The sequence below is a fragment of the Bison bison genome, unplaced genomic scaffold (genome assembly GCF_000754665.1).
Source record: "Bison bison bison isolate TAMUID 2011002044 unplaced genomic scaffold, Bison_UMD1.0 scf7180017864379, whole genome shotgun sequence".
NCBI classification, from domain to species: Eukaryota; Metazoa; Chordata; class Mammalia; order Artiodactyla; family Bovidae; genus Bison; species Bison bison.
In genome coordinates, this window is record NW_011494951.1 from 7,433,648 (window position 1) to 7,460,213 (window position 26,566).

General features: G+C 44.4%; 1 protein-coding gene across 1 annotated transcript in view; it reads right to left on the bottom strand.

The window, feature by feature from the left end:
• BOD1L1 (biorientation of chromosomes in cell division 1-like 1) overlaps nucleotides 1-24,119 on the bottom strand; it is a 56,665-nt gene extending 32,546 nt beyond the window's left edge. Inside the window, 11 exon segments of the mRNA XM_010857370.1 lie at nucleotides 5-3,712; nucleotides 5,771-5,843; nucleotides 6,880-7,018; nucleotides 7,673-7,784; nucleotides 8,892-9,058; nucleotides 10,945-11,094; nucleotides 11,668-12,282; nucleotides 12,768-12,958; nucleotides 17,681-17,805; nucleotides 23,736-23,854; nucleotides 23,857-24,119. Of these exon segments, the coding sequence (XP_010855672.1) occupies nucleotides 5-3,712; nucleotides 5,771-5,843; nucleotides 6,880-7,018; nucleotides 7,673-7,784; nucleotides 8,892-9,058; nucleotides 10,945-11,094; nucleotides 11,668-12,282; nucleotides 12,768-12,958; nucleotides 17,681-17,805; nucleotides 23,736-23,854; nucleotides 23,857-23,971 (5,514 nt within the window). The 5' untranslated portion in view covers nucleotides 23,972-24,119.
• Nucleotides 24,120-26,566: the final 2,447 nt, after the last annotated feature.

The window sequence follows — 26,566 nt, forward strand, 5'->3', positions numbered from 1 at the left end:
GGCCGGGGGCCACCGCCGGCGCATCAGTGGGGTCTTTGGCTACCGTGCTATCCATGGCACTCTCTTCGTTTTCTTCGGATTCAGAACTCAGGGCGAAGCCTTCCCTGCTCTCCTCTGAACCTGTGCAGCTCGCCAGGCCCTCCCCGTCCTCCTCTGTTATCCCGGTGCTGGTGACGGCACTTTCACCCTCCGGGCCGTCCATCACAGAACCGCTTTCCTCCTGAGCGGCGCTGGCTGCCGTGGGGGTGGGGGTGTCTATGGGGCCCCCAGGGGCCCCCGTCACCCTGCGCTCCTCCTGAGGCTCCACCCCAGCTGCGGAGCACAGGACACTGCCGTCTCTTCTACCCCCTGCCCCTGTGCACGTCACTGTCCCCTCGCTTTCCTTCTTGGGCCCTGCTCTCGGTGGGCTTCTCTGGAATCCATCCAACTCTTCGTTGCTTAGGGACCCCTCCCTGATGTCCATCCCCGCACTTGTTACTGCTCCGTCGCTCTCAACCTCACTGATAAACCTGACCGTTCCTTCCACGAGTTCCGAGTCTCCACCTGAAGACCCATCGCACTTGCCCTCAGAACCCGCGCTGGTCACAGCGTCATCCTTCTCCTCGGTCACTGCGCTCCTGGCGTCAGCCTCGGTGGTCCCAGTGGGGGCCATCGCGGGGTCAGCTGCTCTTTCTTCAGGCTCGGCCAGGGCGCATTCCCCACTTTCTCCCTCTTTGGTGCTTGTGAGGAACGTTTCGCTTTCTGCAAATCCTTCTGTGACAACACCCCCACCTTCCTCGGCTGCAGCAAAGATGGTGCCTTCTCTGGCTTCCTCCCCGACGTGAAGAGGGTGGTTTTCGGAGCACGTGCCCGTTGTGAGGCCTTCGTCTGCCTCGATGCTTGTGCAAGGCATGGCCACCCCACCCTCCACCGTCTCTGCAGATGTGGTTGTGGCAGTCCCCGCCTTCACCAGGTTTAGGGGAACACCACTGTCCTTCCCCTCAGTGCTGCTGGCGATGGAAGCCTTTTCTCCTCTACTAGGCCTGGCTGTCGGAATCTCAGCTTTCCCGCTCCTTTGATGTAGAACAGAGGACACGGCATTGCTCTCAGCACTGGTGTCCACCTCACTGTGTCCGTGCCTTCTGTCAGCATCGGCTGGTATGTTTTCAACTTCAGCTGGGCCTCTGCTCTGCTTAAGTCCAATAGTATCTGTTTCTGTACTCATGCCTTCCACCTGATCAACAGCAACACCAACCTTGTGGCCATTTTCTACAGAAGCCCTAACTGTCTGCTTCGAACTTGAGTTACTTCCTTTCCCATCCACATCCATCGAGCCACCTTCTTTGTCAATGTTCTCCTTTTCCACTGTCCTGTCCCCTGACTCACTGCCAACAGGCGTGTCTACTTTCCCTTGTCTGCTGTGCAGTATGAAGGCCTGTGCACCTTCTGGAATGTGTCTTCTGCTCTCCACGCTGGCTTCTGCTGGTGTATCTACTGTGGAAATGGCATTGCCTTTTCTGCTGTCACTTGTCCTAGGGACTTCTGATTCCTCATCAGTCCAGCTTTGCTTAGGGATTTCAGAGTGGTGGACGAGCGAGGTGCTGGCTGTGGTACCTTCTGACCCACTTCTTCTGTCAACTAAAGGAAGCACCCCTGAATCGTGGGACTGTTTCTGAGGCCCAGCAGTCATGGAGCCTAAGGACGGGGCGGGATCTACCTTTGTGGAATGTTTAAGAGTGGGGTCTCCTGGAGCAAGGCGTTCTTCGGTGGGCCTGGTGGTGTTTTTCAAATTCTTCTGTGCCCTGTCACTTTCTGATGGGGCACGGGGTAACAAACAGTGACTTGTTTCGGAGTCTACATTCATTTCCTGAGTTTCTTGTTGAGCAGACTCCTTTTCCCCGGAGTTAGGTTTGGACACAGAGCTTTGGAGATGCATTTTCTTGGTCAGGGTGCTTCTGTGGTCAGCGTGCTTTTCGGAATTACCAACAGCTCCTGTTCCACGCCCCGATTTACAGGCTGGAGATGCTGTTTTTGACTCTCCCATGGGAGTCTGTAACTCCTCCTTTAGGACTGCAGCAGTAGTTTTTTGTTTCGTAACATTTTCTGAGTCAAGTTCTTGCTGAGAGCTACTGCTGCCGTCTTGGGTTTTGCGGACTTCCGCTGCATTTTCCATGGCTGGCTCGGGATCAATTTCCATTGGCTCTTGTTCGGGCATCAGGGCAGGATCACCACTTTTTTTGAGTCTCTGAAGGGAGGAACTACTGGGAGCACCTGAAGGGTTTGCTGCTGGTTTTTCTTCTCCTTTAGCCATTTCTTGGGATACGCTGCCTCTTCGATTTTCACACAACCTTCTACTTAACTTCTTCTCTACAACTGAACTACTTCCTCTGGGCTTCTCATGACTGCCGTCAACTTCTTTTCCATCCTTGTCCTCTGTTTTGTTGTCTTCCTTCTTTTTCACGTCCTTACTACTGTGCTTTAAGCTCCTGCTTTTGTGCCCGTCTGACAACTTTCTCTCGAGTCTGGTGGAGCTTGACTCTTTCTCACCCTTGCACCTCTCCTTTGCTAGTGGCAACTTTGCTCTGTGACTAGACTCTCTCTGCACACTATGCGCTGAAGGGGCCACACTCTCTGACGTGGGCTCCACACCGCTTTCCTCAGAAGGTCTGTCTTCAACTCTGGACTTCCGCTGTCTCTCTGGCTCACCTTCTTCAGTGTTCTTCTCCTTCTCTGGTTTTGGAGTGGTCGCCAGTTTTGTGGTATTTTCTTGTGATTCTGTTTCAGATGCTTTCAACTGTTTGCCTTGGCTTCTGGACTTAGACTTCAACACAAGTTTATCTTCCAACAAGCTCTTGGTTCTTCGCCTCTCCTTGTGAATCGCCTCCTCTGGTTTTGAATTACTATCTGCGTTAGTCAAGTCATTATCACATTTATCCTCAGAGTAACTTTCGCTTCTTCTCTGTACTGTGCTTCCATGTTGCCTGGAGCTCAGAGAGTCCTTCTGAATTTTAGAATCACTTGATCTTCTTGATTTGTGCTCTGCCTTGGTTTTGTCCGCTGACCCATGTCTCTCTTTCTTATTTTCTTTACGAACATTCTCGTCACTTTTTATAATATACTCAGAAACTGGTTTACCATCTTTGCCCAAAACTGACAACTTCCTTTCATTCCGGTGTTTACCTCTTCGTTCAGCTTTATCATCTGACGACAGTTTTGCTTGTTGACTCGTCTTCTGAACGTTTTCATCTCTCGAGCCTCTCTCGGAAGAGTGGGGCTCAGGCTCGTCTCCTGCTTTATGAGCACTGTCACCTCTGTACTTGTGTTTTGTAGACGGTTTGTCTTCTGACAGAGTTTTCTCCTTTTCAGGCTTCTCCTTGGAGGATTTCGCCTCTTTCTTAGGCAGGCTTTTTAAATGTGGTGTTTCTGAATCATCTTTCTTTAGATGCTTTTCGTTTTTAAGCGTGCTCTTCTGTTTCTGGGGTTCTTCTGTGCCACTTTCTGAGCGTTCCAGTGGCCTTTTTCCGTCCCTCGTGTCAGTCTCTTCCTGCACCCCTTCCACCACAACAGGGGTAGAAGTCCGTCTTTTGTGTTCCCTTTCTATTTTGGATTCGTTTTTGTTTTCATCAGCTGGATGCAAAGACTCTGAAAGTCTTCGAGCAGGTTTACTTGGTTCACTCTTTGCATGGACATGCTTTAGATCCTTTGAAGAAGATGCTTTTTCCTTTTCACAATGCTGTAAGAAAATAAAAGTTAAAATATAAGACCTAGTTTTTATATTCAAATCTAAAATTTGGGTGCATTTAGTATGTTGAACGTTGTAACATGCTTGTTGTTGTTGTTTAAGTTCCTAAGCCATGCGACTCTTTGTGACCCCATTTACTGTAGCCTGCCAGGCTCCCCTGTCCATGGGATTTCCCAGGCAAGAATACTGGAGTGGTGTGCCATTTCCTTCTCCAGGCAATCTTCCTGACCCAGGGATCGAACCCGCGTCTCCTGCATTGCCAGGTGAATTCTTTACCACATGCTACACCTTACTTATTTCACCTCTGCCAATAGCTGGTAGGTATTATTAACTTATTTCTATGCATCAGGAACCTGAAACTCAGGATGGTTCAATAATGTGACATCTTGCAACGAGTTCAGATAATTTCATTCTGGGTCTAATACTCTTCCCACTATATAGCAGCATCTTTATAGAGAGTAGTTCTTTCTCCTGAGATGCGTCCAGGCATTTGGAGGCATTCTCAGACTTTAAATTGCTAAAGCCCACTAATGCCCAGTGGTCACTAATAAATAGAAGCTGAAAGAATGACATTAGTTCTTTTTAGTCCAAAGACTTAATACCTAATGAAGGCAATTAAAAATTTTATAATGAAATAAAGTTTTCTTACATTTTAATTTAGAAATACAAATTATCAATGGGAACTTCATGAATTTAGGTTACCTGTAAGACAGTTTATTTAGGAAGCTTCAAATGCACATAGAAACTCATGGTAACTAATAGTAATCATATCATATACATCTGATGCACATGTTCATACCCAAGGGAAGATACCAATACACCAAAGCAGCCAAACCTTCCTCCTGACCCACAGTCTGGCGCTGACTGGACTAATGTTAATGACCAATGACACTTTATAATAAGGACTCATGAACTAGTTATAATTATTCTTATTCAAACAATGGGCTGAAGTCCTCAGAAAGCCCTTTGTGTCTCTGGGTCAGTTTATCACTGCACCTTTTTTACACTTTAACATGAAGATTAATACACTATTACTATAGGGACTGGGACATAGCAAGATCTTACTTTGAAATTAAATTCCACAAATAAAGAACTAACAGGGATGCCATCAACCTAATTTTACAATAAGTTCTAACCAATTAATGTGAATACAATCTTATAAGATCATTTTCCAAAGGGATTTCTCATAAAAAAAGTTAAATATTAATAATATGACATTAGAATATCAGAATATACTAAATGACTCTAATTTCTACATAAAGACATCAAGAATATTTACCGGCTATGAATAAATAATTACTAAACTATTACTGCTTCCTTTAGAAGTGTTAAGATATTCAATAGTTCAGCTATAGAATTATAAATATAAAAGTATACAGAAAGATTAAAACCCAGTGAAAACAAGTTTATCACAAGTAAAAAGAAGGAAAAATGTACTTACTGAACATTTTGAGGGTATTTTTATCTACATATTTTTACTATTTAAAATGATCACATCTTAGAAAACAGTCCAAGTGCTCAACTATAAGAAAATGCTTAAATTACAGTATATTCATTCAATGTAAGCTATATAATTATCAGAATGTGTTAATTAGGAAGTTACAGTGAAATGAGTATGGGGGGGATGTTAAAAACACTATGCAAGGTTACATTTGCTCTACAAAATTATGGACATATGTGGGTGAGAAATGGAAGACAATGATAATTTGTTAGTGGAAGGATTTTAGCTTTTTCCTCCTTTTCTTTTTCATTATTATTCCTGGCTATTTTATTATCGTCAATTTAAGAAACAAGAGGTGGGGGAGTTGGGGGAAGAGAGAGGAGAAGAAAAGTAACTATTATCCAGATAAAAGATCTTAAGAATCAACTTGCCAAAATGAAGAATTTAGGCCATAATAGGATGGGGGTGTTGGAATGTTGAATGTGACAGACTTTCTATTCAAGGTAGAAAAAAGAAAAAAACCAGACTGTATTCTAAGTTTTACTACAAATAACTGAATGGCTTAACAGAAGAGCATTTAAAGTGGGGTTTTACTAATTAAGACATACCTCACTTGTTTTGAGTGTTTCTCTGGAATCTTCTTCAGATTGCTGTTTCTTTTTAGAATTCTCATCAATGTTCCTAGGTGGGGCAAAATGTGAAATAAGAACTTTGGACCAAAAAATGTGATTTAAATTTCTCAGGAAGATTTTTTAAAAAAGCTTAGCTTTTCTTCACTATAAAACACTTAATTTGTACCTAGAGACTTGTGAACTTCAAATTAAATCCTATTCTTGGTTGACAGTGAAGAGCTAAATCCCGAATGTGAAGTGGACCACTCTTGGTCCTAGAGGAAAGTATTCTTGAAACAAAAATTTGTGATTTGTCGCTTGAAGAAGAATATGACATGGGCTACAATTTCATTTTGAAAGTCTTATCTTCTGAATAAACAGAGTAGTTCTATTTATTCAGATAGAGAAGGCTGAAGTCTGTAAGAAAAATGAGAGCCTCCTTCTCTCACTTAGTTCTGCAGATTGACTCAGCTAAAATCACTGACGTAGTTACCTTCAAGTCTAAGATAAACTTACAGAACTGCATGTTGCCGGTACAGCAATGCTATAGCCCACGCCTACACAGCCACCTTCAGTCTCTTCAGCTTTGTAATTCTTACAGAATTAACCATGATCATGAGGTGCTAAAAACAATGTTTGGCTTGGAATGCTGGTTTACGGGGAGAAGCATGAGATACTAGTGAAGTGTGTGGAAAGACTAGAGAATGGAGGCAGCGCCGTCAGTAAGAGGTAACTGAATGTCCAGAAGGGGAACGGCTCCTGAGTGCTTCAGAGGGTCTACACACTCTCTGAGACTATGGACAACTGTGTGCTTATGCACTTGCATTTCTCTGGGCAAAGAGTCCAATGGTTCCATGAGATTATCAAATAAAGTCTGCTCCCACCCCCACAAAAGAAAAAGATTAGTACACACTGTTTTGAAATATCATAGATATTAACATAATGAATTATGATACTGAAAAGAAAACCCTATTCCATGTTATTTCATAAACATGGAATAATATACACACTCAAGGTCTGACTCTTTCCTGTCATTTTCAATGCCTCTCTTCTGAAAGCTTGTCGAGAGAATATTATAATGTGAATGTGGCCAAATAAATACGTACCTGGAGTCCTTTTTCCTCTTTTTGCTTAAGGCTACCTTTTTCTCTAAAACTTTCCGTTCTTTAAGGACTTCTTTAATTCTGGGGGCTTTGGGTTCCAAACCTTTTGTTGATGATTCTTCTAAGTCCACACTACTTTTGCCTGGGGAAGAAGCAATCAACAAACTATGTTTCAGAACACAGTTTTATAAACAGTATAATCTTTATTCTTCATTAAGATTTTCTAATCACTGTAAAAATAAAAAATGGCTTCAATATCTCTAAGTTGTATTGGAATAAAAATATTTTATGTAGATGGAGAAGTCTTATATTTTTTATCTTAAGTGCTCATATATGTACATGTGTGTATTTTACATCAAACAAGATCAGTGTCCAGAGGAAGTTCAATTCTGTCCAATGAAATATTCCAGATAAATGTTCGACATTTTAGTTAACATAAAGTATAGATGAATTCCACTAATATCACTGCAAGGCTTGAGGACTCACAGGTTAACAATAAATTTTTCAGTGATAATTCATTCCATAATCACTGGAAAATAAACTGCTATTATGTGAGTTGTATAATCTGGTATGTGATAGAATGTTTAACTTAGATATAGAAATATAATAAACATGTGACTAAATACATCAGATTAAAAAGGAAATCTTAAACATCTTAAAATACATAGTTTTAAAAATCTAAGATACAATTTTTATCACTTTATTTTATAATCATACCTCATAAGCTATCTTAATATCTAGAAGTCAATGGGGTAAGTACATAGTTTAAAATATTAAATGTTAAGATCTCTTATACCTTGACTCTTAGCTTTTGAAAACTTTGTCTTTTCTGCTTTCTGTTTTCGTTTTTCTTCAAGTTTTTCTCTATTAATTTGCCTTCTTAAAAGTCTCTCTTCTTTTTCTTTAGCCTAAAACCACAAAATATTCATAATTATGCTGACAGATTCTCAAGTAAGAGCAAAAACACCCTGAAAAAAATATGCTTGCCCTTCAGATGTTCTTACAAATTAATGGGCTCTGTAAAAGTGCATACATACCACTATAAACACATCTATGTGTGAGCATGGGTTTCAAAAGAGACAGAAGGTGACATTTTTCCCTTACTAACTTTCAGAATGCCATCAATTTAAAGGTATCATTTGGGGAAACGGTGGTTTAATAAACTGTTATTCCAATTAAAAGGCTACCTATAAAAATGTCTATGAGCATCACGTGTAGAGGTAGGTCTTTATAATTATCTGATTTTCTCAAAGAAAGATGAGATGCAGATTCCAGTGACAGGGTGGTCCTACAACAAATGTTACTTGCTGGCTATACTCTCAGGACCCAGGGTTTGGATGTGGGACTTCCTGTAGTTGTATTTTAAACCAGGGAGGATCCAGTCATTGTGTTACTCTACCATCTCTTTCCTGCCCAGAATTCAAAGCCTCAAAGTGTCAAATACTCTAAGCATGAGCATAACTCCTGATCAACTAATCTCTTAAGAGAGAGGCTATTAACATTTTGGTGCGCTTCCTTCAAATCATTTTTTATGGAGTAGTATTTCCTTATTCTTTGATGCACAACTTTTCATATTTTAATGTTTCTGAAATTGTAAGCCAACTTATTAAAACTGATGTATACATACAATGAGGTAGCAGTTTCTCTAAAAAGCTGTTATAATTCAGTGGTACATCTTAGAAGTACTATCAAATGAAGGAAATATGTGGACGACTATGCTTCCCTCTTAATAATATGTTAATGGCTGATGCCATCTCTCTTTATGGCTGGATCCATACTCGGGTCAAACATTTCCATACTATGAAACACCGAGGGTGTTAGCAGTTTTTCACCAATCATGATGATATGAACAGCTCCATCACGTTTTTATCTATTCTGCCTAAATGACAAGGTTCCTGAAGGTGGAACCTATAAGTCACCGTTTCAAATGCTCACCAGTAGCCTGTGAACAGACTAGTCAAGTATGCCAACCTGATTTAATAGGTTAACATAACAAGAGCTCAAATCTGACTTACAATAGACTGCCGCCGTTGTTCCACAGTAAGTTCGTCATCAGAATCACTATAATACTTTGAGTAAAGATATGGTTTGTGAACATAAGCATGCCGCACATTTTTTGCTTTTCCTTCACTGGGATCACTGGTTTGAGTTTTTGTTTTGTTTTGCTTGTTCTTCTCTTCATCTGGAAGAAAGTCAGTAGAAAGAAGATCATTTCTGTCAATCAGCAATTAACATCAACATCAAGTGGCAAAAGCTGTATCAAAGTAGTTTAAGGGTATTTGTAGGTCCAACAGGAGAAATATCAGTATGTGAAAATTCAGAAAATTTTAAAGGCTATCATTCATATCTTTATTTATTTAAATTTTTTTTTTTGTTTGCTTCTTTGGCCGTGCTGCATGGCATGCAGAATTTCTCAGGGCAGGGATCAAACTCATGCCCCCTGAACAGGAAGGGCAGAGTCTTAACCAATGGACCACCAGGGACATCCTCCTGATTCACATACTGTTTCTTTCTTTCAGCTTCTCACATATCAAAAAGAAAAATTAGACCTTAAGAGTTACTTATGTTTCCTGGACAAATAGTTAATCCTCATTTGTATATCAACAGACTTGGCATGAATACTTTACCAGTATCAAGTTGAACAAATTCCCTTCAAGCCACACTTTAAACTTGAGATTTTAGTGACCATTTATGGTCTTTCGTTTATGGAAGGGGCAAGAACCAATAACTGGCCCTACAGCAAGTATACAGTAAAACCCCTCTGCCCTAGGAAGGGAGAAAAGTTCCCCATGCACAGCAAGAAGCAGTGAGTGCTACTAAGTATTGCTTTGTACTCTCAAAAGAGCAGTTTTCTTACTTTTGGATCCCATACACAGAAAATCTAGCCCTGTCCAGGAAAAACCTTGAAAAGATCCAATACAGCATCTAGAAATAAGATTTCCGTTTGGTCAGAGAAAGTGGAATGTTCACAGGATAAGAGCATTCTTCTTCCATCGGTGCTCAGAAATGACCTCATGAGGATAATTATGAAGAGTGAGAAGTGCTACCCTTGCATTTCGGAGGCTGCTAATTCAGTTTTTTAAATGGATACTAAGAAAATAATGAAAAATGGGAGCAACTGAAAAATATTCATACATCTACAGCATTAAAACTTTCTACTTTTTTCTTGCCTGTGATTTTCTCTACAGATATTCTAATTCAAGTATGTGTTAAGTCGCTTCAGTTGTGTCCGACTCTGTGCAACCCCATGGACTGTAGCCCACCAGGCTCCTCTGTCCATGGGATTCTCCAGGCAAGAATACTGGAGTGGGTTACTATGCCCTCCTCTAGGGGATCTTCCTGATCCAAGGATTGAACCCATGTCTCTTACGTCTCCTGCATTGGCAGGTGGGTTCAATCCAAGAGTCAGTGGCAAACTTACCAGATGCTATCTGCAGGCAATTGCAAATAATGTTCAACATTTTTGACTTTTCAAAAAATCATAAAAAATATTTAATCACATGTTAAAGAGCAATGTAAGGTATTAGTTAGAAGCCCGGACTGGGTTTGAAATGGTGCTGTGCTCACTAGCTACGTGACTCCTGGTGACAGACTATATAGCCTACTGCCTCTTCCCTTGGCTGATTTTAATGTGTCCCTTAGCTGAAAGAAACCATAACCATGAGTTTAATAGCTTTCAATGAGTCCTTCTAGTGAATTACCAAACCTGAGAGTGGTCTTGGGATCTTGAATTTGCAATTGGTCCCAGAAATGAGGGCAGTCTTGTGGACTGTCCCTCCAAACATTACCAAAACATGGCATGTTCAAACACGATCTCATCCAAGTCTTCTAAGAATCCTAGGGAGTGGAGGTAAGAGAAGGAGAACCTAGGCTTGTTGAGGTTTAGTAACTTACCAAGCTCACTCAGATAGACAGTCTTGGAGCTGGGACTCAGAAACAAATCTTCCAACTAAGAGTCCCAAGCTCCTGCCACGGCGCCACACTGCCTTTCACGACACAGCCATCTGAACTTACAAACACTGCTCAACAGGAAGCTTCCCAGAGGCTTTACTAAGTAAAATGCTTTACCATCTGATGTAATCTCTCCTTCTTCCATGCTCTCAGACATCACAGCCTCCTCCTCAGTGTCTTCTTCAAAAGATGAAAGGTCACTGGTGTGGACGGAGCTAACTGTGATGTCTGTAAGTCCATCCACATCAGAATCTATCATAGAGATATCTACAAGAAAATGAAACATAGAAAACAAATCGTCTTGTGGTAAGAACAAAAACAGCACCCGATTCCTAAATTACATTAACATTTTTCTGCTTTAACTGCTCAAAGAACTTCAACTTCAGAAATAATCTCTCACCATTAGTAACCAATATCAAATAAGGTAGAGCTATTTTCAGCAAACAGAAAGCACGGTTAGCCTATAAAATGAATAAAACTGATAATCCATGATGTGAATGATATATAAAAAGCAAATCTTATGTAAATGAATTATTCACTAGTATTTTAAAGATTAGGATATACAACAATTAACTGGCTTGGAATAATGTGCGTGAATAAATTATGAGTTAAATTTATAAGGCTTAGAGTGTCTCTGTTCATTTGCATTATCAACTGGCACATGAGAATGAAAGGAAATATACAAATGCTTAATGCTCATCTTTTAGCAAAAAGAATATGAGTTTTCAGGATTTTAAAACACAAGTAGCAAATATAGTTATAAAACTTTGAAGGCAAGTGTGATGTGCCCTCAAGGACACTGTGTTCTTTAAACTGTTGTAGACTTTTCCAAGTTTTTACCTTCTTTTGTTCCTTCACTGGTTTTAGCTTTACTATTGGTTTTTTCCGAAGGAAGTTTTGAACATTCTACTTCTTTATCCTTTGCTTGTTTTTCATCTTTTACTCTTTGTACATCTTCGCTCCTTTTTGAGTGATCAGTTTTCTTTTCAGTCTTTTCCTTCTTCTCTTTCTTTCTTTCTGCCTTTTCATTGCTGTCTGGCTTCTTTTCACCTTTATCTGCTGATTTGCTTTTTTGGTCACTGCTTTCTTGTTGAGCATCCTTATTTAGCAGAACTGAACTAGTACTTTCTCTTGCGTGATTCTTCATTTCTTCAGCTGGACAAGGGGGATCACTAAGTTCTTCAGAGCGAGGGGCAGCTTCCTGCCCTTCCCCTGCAGAGTCGGCTGTAGGTTTTTCTTTATCAGCTGTGTCCTCTGAAGTCCTCTCTTTCTCAGCACTAGTGTCAGTGCTTGCCTGAGACGGGGTTTTTTTGGACATTCTCTCACTGGTCTTGGCATTCGACGTCTCTGTTGAAGCCCTGGCAGCACTAGCTTCTTGGTTGAGAGAAGTGATGGTTTCCAAGATGGACATGGCATCACTGGCCACGTTTGCACTGGGCCCTGGGGCAGGGACACCTTGGAGGGAAAGACATGTTTTAGAATAAATTTGTGCAGAAGGTAAAGCCCTCTGCAGACTCAAAGCCGCCTGCCACTGTCAGTGTCACGTGACACACGCACATACACTTTCAGTCTTTCAGGCACTGGTGCTGAGACTCAACACACTCTAAATTCTCTACCTCTGTAACACAGACCCAGGCATTATGCAAACGTGAGAACAGTCTAGTTCCCAGAAAAAGAATATGTTCTCTAATTACTGTAATTATTGCCTCTACTGAAACACACACACACCCATCCACTACATTATTAAAGTAACTATTATTTAAAAAACAAAAAACAAAAAACTGTTATGCCAGTTCAAGAATCTGGGTGATAATTAAAATAACTACAATTTCATGAGAGTGGCCAAAAAGAGAAATATTTTAATGAACTAAATACCCCTAACTTGGTAATCAGCGTAAGAAGAAAAGCAATGGGACTGACCAAGAATGAAAGCAAAGCACCTTGTGTGATGGTGGAGGAGTCTGGTTTCTCATCCTCGGGGACTGTACTGCCGCTCGTGTCCTCCTTATGACTGAGCGTGGCCAGAAACTCGTGCACAGCTTTCTCCACCTGAGGTCTGAATGTGTGGTTGATCTTCGGATCCACAACCTGAGAAATAATTCGGTCAATACCAGACTCCAACATTCCTGATCTGAAACACAGGATAATTTACAGAAAGGTGAAAAACAAAAACAAAATGTAATGTAGTATTAAACAAACTCCTTTTAAGTAAAGCTGTATCAATTACATATATGTTCTTCAACTGCCCCCTCTCCACTCTCCTTGGGTTACAAGAAAAATACACAATAGAAAATAAGTTTCACACTACAGTGGCATTTAACAAAGGATACTGCAAAAAAAAAAACTACATAAAATATGTCACATCTCCACTGTGTCACCAGTGGAGATACTAAAGCAGACAGAACAAGAGCAAAACAAAATACCTTTAGAACTAGACAGAGCACGTTATCTAAAGGCCAGGCTTGTAGGTGACGCTTCTCTTACCTCAATCCTGCCCATGGCAGACAGGGATAAATGACCATTAAAGCGGAATTCTGGGTACGAAATAAACCTATAGATTCTACAACTTTTTTTTTAAACAGAAAGATATAAGTCTGTTGTAAGTATTAGTGTGCCCACGAACACTGAAGAATGCACACAAAGTGCAATTTCCCCAAACTTACAAAAAAGAAAAAAAAAGGAAAACTTTAGAAGAACAAAAACAAAGCTTAAAACTTTTGGCCATCTTATTATCTTCTTGCTTTAAAGACTAAATGATTTATTCATTCTACAATCACGTTCTAAGTGCCTTATACACAACAGGCACCACACTAGCTACTGAGCCACTGCAAATCACACCTGGTCTCTGTTCTGCTGGGGGTGAGAGACACAAAATACAACGTGACAGCTGCTAGGACATACAATGCACTATGAGAAAAGAATATTATCATTATTAGCCATCCCTGAGATGATTTGCGAATGCTTTACAAAGGAGAAGACATTTAACCTGAGTCCTGATTTCCAGAGAAGAGAAGGGAACAAAGTGTTCAAAGAAATATCACACGTAAGAGACAGAGGAGCAAAGGGCCAACAAAGCCTGAAACACGAAGAAAACCACAGAGGCCTCTGAACAAAATAGGAGGACATGCATTTATTTGAAGAATCGCACTTCAACCTTGTTTCTTTCAGAGAACCTGAGCAGTCACAGTTCCCTGGACAGTGTTGGGACAGCAGTTTGAGGCCTCTGGCTGTCCCTGCACAGGGCTGAGGTGTCTCTCTCTACGCCCTGCAGGGCTATGTCTGAGTGCCGTGCTGTCTGGAGTGGAGGATGGATGCGATTCGCCTTTCCCGAGGCACCTCGCAGCCCTGAGATACTACAATTCCATTTATGTGGGCCATAGAGAAAAATGAGACACCACTGCACAAAGTAGGTAACCTGCTTTCTAAAGTTCTAAGACTATTAAAAAAAAAAAAAGCTAATCCTCTGAACACTGTTACATCTTGGAGGTGTCTTTAAAACGTGGCAGGTGGAAAAGAGGCGAGGACAAGTCATCTGAAAAACGTTCTAAGGTGCAAGCACAAAGGCACGAAATGAAACACACCCTTCAGGTGGCTGCCTCAGTCTCTTTCCCTGAGGCCCACACGCCGGCCTCCGTGTACTTAGGTCCTCGCTCTCTCAGAGGCCCGCTCTGATCTCAGAAACGGAGGCCCACGCTAACAAGCACACTGTTCCTCGTGGGTTCATTCCAGTGACGTGTGGGTGCAGCCGGGGCTGCCTCACCAGAGGAGGGGAGAGGTCATAGCTCCAGGTTCAAGGGCAAAGCCAAAATGCCAGCAGCTGGCACTGTCTTGGTTAAAGCTACCTTCTTGTCTTCCTTTAAACAGTGTACAGTTCAGGTCATCACTTCTGAGCTCCCTTGCATTTTAAGGTTCTGTTGTACAAATGAATGCATAAACAGAGTAAAACTTTTTTTAAACTACTGAGCTGGCAGATTGGTTACTGAACCATGCAAAATTGCAGATATTGAACTATCTTGTCTTATGAAAATGGCAATTGTAAACAGTTCAATCTGAGACAAGTGAGTATTTCTCAAAGTATATGCAAAAAAACGATCTGAAATTGTATTTACAGGTGCAAATACGTTCCTATACCATTGGTAGTTGTCGTTTAGTTGTTAAATCGCGTCTGACTCTGTTGCAATCCCATGAACTGTAGACGCCATGCTCCTCTGTCCATGGGATTTCCTGCGAGGAATACTGAAGTGGGTTGCCATTTCCTTCTCAAGGGGATCTTCCTGACCCAGGGATCAAACCCACATCTCCTGCACTGGCAGGCGGATTCTTACACACTGAGCCACCAGGGAGGCCCTATACCATTAGTTAGACACAACTAAAAGTTACTCTTTCTTTAGAGTAACTTAGAAATGTTATTTAAGAGACATAAGTTTACTAATGTAATTTAAATGAAAGAACAGTTCAATTAAAAATAAGTAAAGTAGCTAGAAGAAAATGTCCAGATGTCCCAGTAAGAGCAATGCCTAAACTACCCAAGAGATGACAATTGGCCCGCTCTAGTCCACAGAGGAGGGTCCTCGTCACCCACAGGCAGACTGCTCTAGTGTTAACTGCCGGCAGTCACAAGCACCCCCTACTGCAGCGTCCAGCAATCCCTCACCAAACAAGGTTCTGTGAAAACGTCATATGTTGGTACAACAATTTTAAGTGCTTGATTTTACATGGGCAAGACTGAGTTTAGCTCTCTTTAAAGAACAGAACAAATGACCACTTCCCAGCTGTAAAGGTTTTGCGTGCTAAGAAGTCAATTTCAAGAAATGTGCCTTCCATTTAGTCTCTTAACATATGAAGAAAAAGACAAAAAGAATCTAAGACCCTCCCCTTTCCAAACACGCTTTTAAAACAATGTTATTCTTTGTGAAAAAGGAGGCAGCTATGCACACTGTTGCGGGCTGGTGCTCTGTAACTGTGGGTAATGTCTGTAAGCCTCCTGCCCCCACCCCCCAACCCGGCCTACCCTTGGCCCCCGACCGACCCCTAGCCTCCAACTTGACCCCTAGCGCTCTACCCCCTATTTTGGTTACTGTTCTCCTGAAGGTCTGGAAATGAGGAAGCCCCTAGGCCTGCTGCCCAACAGGAAAGGCCTTGACTTCTCCCCAGAAGCTATCAGATGCAGCCCTCTAATGGCATCTTGTGATCTCACCTGGACTCTTTCACAGGTTCCTGAGTATCTTTTAAAATGTAGACAACAAACCTACTGTCAAATTTCCCTCTTCCCTTCTCTTATTTTCTAGGACACGCAGTCTGAGCCCCAGGTTCCTGGTTTCTAGGATTACCTGCGGCTAAATGGGTCTTTGAATCAGAGTGTAAAGTTTTATTTGCGGGGCTTCCTGTGGGTGAACTATCAAGGGAGCAATACACTAGGTAGGTTTGCAAGGTTCCTGAGGGACAAGAGGGAATTGAGGGGCAACAGCTATAAATTATGCTTCCTGGTGGCTCAGGCGGTAAAGATCCGCCTGGAATGCAGAAGATCTGGGTTCGATCCCTGGGTTGGGAAGATCCCCTGGAGGAGGGCATGGCAACCCACTCCAGCATTCTTGCCTAGAGAATCCCCATGGACAGAGGAGCCTGGCAGGCTACAGTCCATGAGGTCTCGAAGGGTCAGACACGACTGAGGGACTAAGCACCCAGCACACAGCTATAAATCAGATTTGTTTACCTGTTTAAAAAGCCACATTTCGTCCCAGTAGATGAACTTGGACATAAATATTTGTCAAGGCAGGAAGAATAAAGCATTTTTAAAATAATGTGGTCAGCTTTTCTGGGGTGTGAGGCAGGGAGAGAGGTTTCAAGTCTTCTAATCTTGGTGAATACTTATATTCATGAACAATATTGTAAATCTGCTCTTTGGGGGAACAAATATGATCTTTTTAGGGCCATCTAAACATTCCGGCTTTTCTCACTCTCTTCGTGTTTGCCAAGAAAAGGACCCTGACAGGCCCAAATGCACCACCACTCCCTTTCTGGTTATATTGTCACTAAAACCCACAAGCAAAATCACAGTTAAATTAAAAACAAAACCAAAACAAACACAAACCAGGAGAGCCCCTCGTGGCCCAGGGGTTAGGGTGCAGCACTTTCACTGCTAGGGCCAGGCTTAACTGCTGACCGGGGAGCTAAGACCTGACAGACTGCTAGGGCCAGGCTTAACTGCTGACCGGGGAGCTAAGATCTGACAGCCACACGCAGCCAGGAAAAAGAAAAGGAAAAAAGCAAGCGGTTGTATCAGAACATAGAAGACATGGTCTCAAATCAGGAGAAAATGCTTCAATTTCAGTCATCTTTAATGTCTTTATTTGTAAACCAGGAATAATAAAGCCTACTCTCTCAGGGTCAAAAAGTAACTGTAAACGTAACCGTATGTGACACACTAACCAATCTGGCATTTGCCATCTATTCATGGCAGATCTAGAGGGCTTTTTTTTTGAAGTCACATAGTCATTCCTTTCACTCCAGTGTTCTTGCCTGGAGAATCCCAGGAACAGAGGAGCCTAGTGGGCTACTGTCTACGGGGTCGCACAGAGTCGGACACGACTGAATCGACTTAGCAGCAGCAGCAGTCATTCCTTCAATATTTCCAAAGGTCTATGGGAACAATCAGACTGTCAAATTTATGAGGGAAATGTGAAGCAATTTAGAGTCTACTCTAAAATTACACTGTATCATTGTATGAAGTAGCCACACCAGACCTGACAAAATCATCACAAGGTGAACAAACTTCTGCAAATGTCTCTGCTTTCAGGCAAGGCACACTGGGACAGTCTCAAACCTTCCTAAGAATGCTGCAATTCTGACTTACTTGAGCACTTGCTGTCGAATATTGTTTCTAAGCTGGTTCTTGTTGAGGTGGGGACTCCATGTATGAGTTGCTAAGTGGTTTGCAACAAAGTTGTCAACACGCTGTCTCAGATTCTGATAGGCAGGCTAGAGAGGAAGAAAGAGATATCAATGTTAAAAACCTCACTGCTACACAATATCAACCCTAATATCCATAGTCTCAGGAATCCTTGTATCTTTAGCAGTGTTAACATTTCTTAGGGCATCAATATGGCAACAACGTTTCATAGTTTGACAACCCTGTATTAGCCTCCTGCTTCAGGATAATACAAGACTCATTCAAATACCATTTATCTAAAACAAAATGTTTATAGATGAATACAAAGACAGATATACCTAATTATACACAAGGGACTAGAACATAAGAAGTGTTACTTTTAGATGATTTGAAGGGAAGAAATGGAGAAGAGCAGACAGGAAATGAGCCTTCATTGAGAATGCTGCTGCTAAGTCATGTCAGTCATGTCCGACTGTGCGACCCCATAGACGGCAGCCCACCAGGCTCCCCTGTGCCTGGGATTCTCCAGGCAAGAACACTGGAGTGGGTTGCCATTGACTACGGCATCCCAGTTAGACCTTCAAAGTTTCACAACACAGCTGGGACGAGGAAAGGTGGGCCGCACAGATACAGCCAGCAATGTAAGAGTAGGTGGATGAGAAAACGCGGAGTCAGGAGCACTGGGGAGCCCCCATGCCATTAAATCCAATTTTGTTGGAGGAGAGAAAACAAAAACAGAGAGATGAGATTGGAAACATAATGTGGAACCAGGATTTAGAAGAATTTGGGGACCCATATACGACGCCTGGAATTATGGGAGAGAGAATGTGAACCCACAGCACATATGAGCATCGTGATACGTGAAGCTGACCCGATATTCCTATGGTGAGAGAGTAAGAAAGAAAAGAAAGTGAAGTCGCTCAGTTGTTATCCGATTCTTTGTGACCCCATGGATGTAGCCTATCAGGCTCCTCAGTCCATAGAATTTTCCAGGCAAGAGTACTGGAGTGGGTTGCCATCTCCTTCTCCACAGGATGTCCCCAACCCAGGGATCGAATCCGGGTCTCCCGCATGCGGGCAGACGCTTTACTGTCTGAACCACCAGGGAAGTCTGAGACAGTAAACAGACTCAAAATATTCGCAGGAAAGCATGCAATAACTAGAAGAATGAAAATCTGTAGTGGAGTGGCAAAAATGGGCTGAAAGGCATGGATCCAAGAGAAATTAGGAAGGGACAACTGCTGGAACCAGGTGTTACATTAAATATAAGGCACTGGTTCCTAACTGGAAGCAATTTTGCCTCCCCCTACTCTGCGCCCACCCAGGTAACCTCTGGCAATGCCCGGAGACATCTCTGATTGTCACTGCTGAGGGGAGTTGCTAGTGGCATCCTACCAGGTACAGGACAGTCCCCCCCAACAAAGGACTATCCAGCCCAAAATGTCAGCTGTGCTAAAGCTGAGCACTACTGATACACAGGAAGCAGGAGAGAGGACCCACGTTAACAGGCCACTTCTATGCTGCCTGGAAGGACTGTCTGACTGCATGCTTCCTTTCTTCAAGCTGTCCCCACCATGCATGTTCTTTACATCTTTTATGTGACTTTTAATGTAGATGAGTCTGAGTATTCCCGAATGATTTTAAGCAAAACCGTACAACCTCCGTTTCTGCTGTTTGCTCCCTTACCCCTCAAAGTTTATTCTCCAGTCACAAGTTCTCATGATTTTATTCGTGCACACCTACGACTCCTTCTCCCTGTCCATCTGGCAAACTTCTCACCTTCAGAGCTCACCTAACCCCTAAAGTCATCCTGACACCCAAGGTAGGCTTGCACAGCCCTTCTCCCGTGTACCAACTGTCTCTGATACACACTATCATTCGAGTAATTCTTGTGTTGTATTTTGGGGGGGTGCATATTTATTTCTTTACTGAAGTGTAAGTGTTCTCTCACTCTTTTAGTCTTTGTTTTCACACACCTTTTCACACTGCTAGGCAGATAACCAATTAAAAAGTAGTTATCAGATGAGATGACTGGTTAACTATCTAGGTAATGGAGATGAGAAAGATTTTATCCCTCTGTGACACCCCTTCACCCCTTCCGATTACCAGAATTTTGCTAATACCTATGTTCTATCCTCTATTCTATACCTATATTTAGTTGGGAACGATTGAAGGCAAAAGGAGAAGGGGGTGGCAGAGGATAAGATAGTTAGATAGCATCACCAACTCAATGGACATGAATTTGAGCAAACTCCAGGAGATAGCGGAGGACAGGGAAGCCTGGTGAGCTGCAATCCATGGGGTTGCAAAGAGTTGGACACAACTTAAGTGACTGAACAACAAATATTCCATCCAACCAAAACGTCTCATGATCATTTCTGATGTTCCTCTCCATTTATCCAAAATTCATATGAACAAAACTAATTTTCTCCCCAATGATTGTAAAACATAATTATTTTTCCCAATATTCCCAAACCTCAGAAACATTAGGCTCAAATGTCACAATGTATCTAGCACTCTGCTGCTGCTGCTGCTGCTGCTGCGTCGCTTCAGTCGTGTCTGACTCTGTGCGACCCCAGAGACGACAGCCCACCAAGGCTTCCCCGTCCCTGGGATTCTCCAGGCAAGAACACTGGAGTGGGTTGCCATTTCCTTGTCCAATGCATGAAAGTGAAAAGTGAAAGTGAAGTTGCTCAGTCATGTCTGACTCTTAGCGACCCCATGGACTGCAGCCTACCAGGCTCCCCCGTCCCTGGGATTCTCCAGGAAAGAACACTGGAGTGGGTTGCCATTTCCTTCTCCAAGGCATGAAAGTGAAAAGTGAAAGTGAAGTTGCTCAGTCATGTCTGACTCTTAGCGACCCCATGGACTGCAGCCCACCAGGCTCCTCCGTCCATGGGATTTTCCAGGCAAGAGTACTGGAGTGGGGTGCCATTGTCTTCTCCATTAGCATTCTACTTGCCCATAAAACAACCTTCAATTTGAACTATAAAAGTTAAATCCCTTGGTTTCTAAGTTCTCGTTTAGGTAAAAAAGCCTAGTGACTACGATAATATTTTGGGCTCCATTACTCTTCTGGGAAGAGCTATGTCCTTTTCCCAGTGCTCCTGGCCAAAAGCCTTCACATCATCATGACTCCTTCTCTTCCACCCCTCACCCGAACCCGCAGGAAATCCCGCCGGCATTAGCCTCAGAATGCAGCCAGAAGCTGAGCACCTCCCATCCCCCCCACTGCTACCCCTCGTGTCCGGAGCCTTCTCCTCCCCTGCCTAGATCACAGTTGCGGACTGGCCTGCATCTAGTCCCCCCTTGCTGCCTGAAGTCTGTTTTCCACAGTGCAGAGAGCGCCGATCTTCTCAAGTTAAGGGGACCATGTCGTTCACTGTCCAAACCACATCACGATGAAGTAAGGGGGGACTGTGAATGACTCCACGAGGTCAAGCCGTCTGAGGTGGAAGCAGATCGCATCCCTCTTCTGCTCTAACACCTGCCAGGGGCTTCTCAGCTCCAGTGAGCGCCAAACTCACCAGGGCTCCGGCAGCTCTGTAAAGGGAGGGTGGCGGGGGGGCTCCTACCTCAGCTCCTAGCCCTTTCTCCCTCAGCAGGTTCTGCCTTAGGCCTCCTGCACTTGCTGTGCTCCCCAGTTGGCATGCTCAGCCCCCCACAGCTGGAGAGCTCCTTCAGCGATGGCTCAAATGTCATCTCATTCAATCTTCCCTGAATAACTTACGCAAAACACACCACCAACCCTTTCCACCTTCATCCTGCTTTCTCTCTCCCACAGAACCTCTCACGAGTGAGATTTACTTTCTCTGATGGGCTTCGAGCTTCACATCAGCAGGGACTTTCTGTTCACTGCTGTGTCCCTGGTACCTAAAACAATGCCTGGTGTGTAAGTATTTGTTGGGTGAATAAACTTACATTATTTCTGTCTCTGATTTTTCTTTTAAATCTGAAAAGAGACAATAATTATGGCAATGAGGAGCCATTTCCAGCCGAGGAAGTATCCAAAAATTGGCCTTTACGGCCTGGAGTGAAAGGGGCCACAGTCACTTGGTCAGGGAGCACCCTGCCGAGTCCCTAGAGGTGAGCCTGCCTTGATTTTTCCTCCTCACGTGCTACTCGGTGCACAGGGGTCGGAATGGCTTTGAAGCCTGGCTCCCGGATCTGGAGACCACAGCAGAGGAGCCCCAGCATTAGCCGGATCTTGGGCTGCATGTTCATGTGAACCTGTGTACCTGTCCTAGTTATCATCAGATTGTCAAACCAACGGTGCTTCCTTCTTTCGCCCCAAGAAATCTTTTAGGAGTCTACTTTGAGAGGCTCTGGCAGGAACATTACAGGCACAACAACAATATTCGGAGGGAATGTGGATGCAGAAAAAGTTGAGCCTTAAATAGTATAGCTCCCCACCCCCAACTGCTGGTGTATTTGAATTTTCATCTGCATACACAAATGATGACACATGGATTTGTAGGTTTCTAAGGACAGCAAAGTGAAATCCTTACTTGCCAAAAAAAAAAAAAAACAGCTTTACTTTTTGATAGTTGGGTAACATTTACTTCCCCATGTCCTGTGGGAAAAAAAAAAGTATGGAAGGAAGGGAGAGAGGGAGGAAGAAAGTCAACTGGCATCATTGTCAAACAGGCTTGTGCATATTCCCTAAAATGAAGTGAGCAAACTACATACTACCTACATAAATAAATATCCCCAAGAAAACTGAATTTCATGTGGTTCAGAAACTCCAACACCCCCAAAAGGCACATTCTATTTCTGGTCTACAAGGTGGGCCAGAGTTCTTAAAAGGGAAGATGTCCCCAGACTGTCAGAAAGGTTTCTCCAGAGGAGACAAGGGAATGGTGTGTGCTTCACCTCAAAGCCCTTTCCTCAAAGAAACAAGCTTCTTTAGAAGAGCTGAACATGCTATGGAAAAACCCTGACCCCAATGAAACTCTGAACCAATGAACCAAACCAGATCTCAGTTAAAAAAAAAGTTTTCCCCCAACTGTTTCCAACCAAAGCTTCCTGCTTCACTTGCTTCTAGACCTACTAGGTTTCCATCCATCTACTAAATGCACCTTCCCGTTTTCTCTACTCAGCCTTTGCAGAACCACCCAAGTTGACCCGCTCCTGCCAACCCCTCTTCACTTTGACACTTGGTACATACTCCCTTTCCCCTCCCAGCCCCGCTCTTTTTGTACAGGGAACCTTTCCCCATATACCCCGAACTCTCCCAACTCATTCTTCTGTCCTGTCCTTCTTCCATTTCAGTACCTGCCGTCACCTCGCCTCCGTCTTTTCCTCAGTTTCCTCTACCTCTCCCCTCTCACCCCTCCTCCCTTCTCACTTTAGAGACAGGACTTGGCCTGAGCGATTAAATCAGAGTCCCTGGGGGAAACAAAGCCCCATCTCCGTACCTCACCTTTCCATTGACCAGCTCTGCGCCCCTCACCAAGTCCAGCATTGCAACACTGCAAACAATTCGATTCATCACCACTTACTCCTTTCTCCGAAGGACAAAGACCTGACCCTTACCAGCAATCTTCAAGAGAGACGGCAAAAATAACTTGGGACACGAAGTAAACCGGAGGGCGGAGGTGGGGGGCGGTGAGTGGAAATCACAGGTGAAAGCGCCGTTAGCCTTAGTACAGACGAGTCTCCAAAAGAACAGTAACTTGGTGTGGCTCACCCCTATATTCCCAGCACCTAAGCAGTGCCTAGAACGTAGGAGATGCTTGGCTAGTCTGTTAAGCCAACGAAAGGCTGAGCGAATGAATGAACACAGCGAGCCACGAACAGCGCCGGGCACGAAGCGGCCCCTCAGAGAGGAAGCGGCTGCGCAGGGAACTCCGCGGTGGGGAGGTGGAGCGCTCCAGAGCGGCCCCGGGGCTGGGGACGCCGAGGCAGCCGCCGGCCCACCGACCGATGGCGGGCCACCGATGGCCTGCCCGGCAAGGCGGCGGCCCGCGGGGTCGTCCCCGGTCCCCGCCCGCCCGCAGCTCCCCCGCGCGCCCCGCACCTTGGTGTCCACGTCGGCCAAGCAGTCCCTGCGGAACTGGTCGAAGAGCCCCTGGCTCTTGAGATGGTTCACGATCATGGCCACGAGCTGCGGGTCCCCGGCGCCGGCGCCCGCTCCCCGGCCCCGCCCGCGCCTGGGCCAGTCCCTGGGCCAGGCGGCGGCGGCGGCGGCTGAGGCTGCGGCGGGGGAGGCGGCGGCGCGGGAGGAGGTGGCTGTGGCTGCGGGTTGGTGGCCATGGCGGCCTGGGCCCGGAGAGGAGCGCGGTGAGCCCCGGGCGGGCGGCGCTCGTAGGAGGCGGCGCTGCACGGGTCCCGCCGCCTGAGGGAAGCCAACGGGATGTTGTTACGGAACCAACGGATCCAGAGCGACCCCGGAAGTGAAAGGGAACTCCGGTGGGGAGGAAGGAGGAAGGAGGGTCGGGGGAAGCGGTGACAATGGCAACAGAGGTGCGTCTACGGCGGCCGCGAGGGGCCAGTTCCGGTCTTCGCGGGGCGCGGGCACCCTCGCCAGGCTGGGCTGCGTGGGAGGCGGCGGCCTGAAGCCCGGCTTCTCCGGCAGCGAGCAGCGGGCGGCCGCCTGGGGCCTGGGTCTGGAGTCCTGGGCGGTCGGGCGTTCGACTGGCGCAACGCCCCGGGGCCCGAGGGCCGATTGGGCGCCGGCACGCGGGGCCGGGCCGGCCAGGGCGGGGGAGCGAAACCTAGGACGGGTTCCAATCGCGGTGGCTTTCAGGCCTGACGCTCTTGTTCCTGTTTTCCAGAGCGGTTGAGATCCGTAGACATTCCCGTGCAAACGCGTGGGTAGAACTGCTTACTCTTAACTCTCCCAGACCTCCTCGTTCTCAGCCTGTGACCTCCCAGCTGCCCGCCCCATCCCCTTTTTCCCTGGAGCATCCTCCGTTGGATCTGTGGCCAAGAAACCGATCCCTCCAGCGCCTCCCTGCTACGCGGGAAGACAGACCCCTTCCCCCCCGGGTGTTACTTTTGATTAGTTTGATCATTTGGTAATACTTATAAAGCACGCTCGCTAGGTGCCAGGCGTGGCATTTACTTTAGATGCATGAATTCACCCAGTCTTCGGAACAGCGGTAAACTAGCTCTCAGTTCAGTTCAGTCGCTCAGTCGTGTCCGACTCTTTGTGACCCCATGGACCGCAGCACGCCAGGCCTCCCTGTCCATCATCAACTCCCGGAGTTTACTGAAACTCATGTCCATCAAGTCGGTGATGCCATCCAACCATCTCATCCACTGTCGTCCGCTTCTCCCGCCTTCAATCTTTCCCAGCACCAGGGTCTTTTCAAATGAGTCACTTTTTCTCATCAAAGTGAAAGTGAAGTTGCTCCGTCGTGCCGACTCTTTGCGACCCCATGGACTGTAGCCTACCACGCTCCTCCGTCCACGGGATTTTCCAGGCAAGAGTACTGGAGTGGGTTGCCATTTCCTCCTCATCAAGTGGCCAAAGTATTGGAGTTGCAGCTTCACCATCAGTCCTTCCAATGAACACCCAGGACTGATCTTTAGGATGGACTGGTTGTATCTCCTTGCAGTCCAAGGGACTCTCAAGAGTCTTCTCCAACACCACGGTTCAAAAGCATCAATTCTTCAGCACTCAGCTTTCTTTATAGTCCAATTCTCATATCTATACATGACTACTGGAAAAACCATAGCCTTGACGGACCTTTGTTGACAAAGTAATGTCTCTGCTTTTTAGTATGCTGTCTATGTTGGTCATTACTTTCCTTCCAAGGAGTAAGTGTCTTATACTTTCATGGCTGTAGGCACCATCTGCAGTGATTTTGGAGCCCCCCAAAATAAACTAGCTCTAAACTAGCACGAAACTACTATCACTCATTTGCACATCAGGAAACTGAGATCCGAGAAAGATTAATAGTCCAAGGTTACATAGCAAACCAACTGATTCTGAACTGAGTCTTTTAATCTTTAAAATAATTATTAGTATGTGATGGAGTGCAGAAGGAGAAAAGGACGACAGAGGATGTGATGGTTGGATGGCATCACCGACTCAATGGATGAGACACATGGGTTTGGATGAACTCCGGGAGTTGGTGATGGACAGGGAGGCCTGGTGTGCTGCGGTTCATGGGGTCGAAAAGAGTCGGACTTGACTGAGCGACTGAACTGAAAGCAAAGTGAATATTGCACATGTTTATAATTAGTTGATAAAATGTTAAAGTTATGGAAAAGTACATCTTTTGGTGAAATGGATATTGTTGCTTTTTAAAACCCATAAGGCTATGGATGAATATGTCTTACTGCTAGAATGGGAAGGACTGAGCAACAGTTTTCTTCATATTTCTAGTTTCTGTAGCTGTGTGACCTGAGAAATTGAGTTCATATAAACATGTACTGTACCTGGAAACAAAGTTTTATTATAGCGGTATCACTCAGTTCTTGATCTCAACAAATTAAATTTGATGATCTTTGCGAGCTTTTTCAGTTAGGCCCTATTTCAATTTTGCTGAAAGTCAAAACTTGAAAACCACCCAACTTGCCAAAGGGTTACCTAGTCCTTATTTTGTCCATTTTTTCAGTTTCTGGAAAATATACCAGATAGGCTTTATCAAGACATCAAATGACAAGCAGTTTAAAAAGCAGCAAGCAGTTAAAAAAAACAAACAACAAAAAGTGACATGAAGTGACTGTGAATTAGACACTTTTAAGAAATGAGATGTGTGTGCCTTGTTTAACCTGATAATAGTCAAACTGGGAAATATCTAAACATGGCTCATTTGCATAAGTAGTTCTGGATAAAGTGCTTTTTTTTTGGTTACAGGTGGTTCAGTTTTGTTTTTGTCAGAACTTTGCAGCTAATAA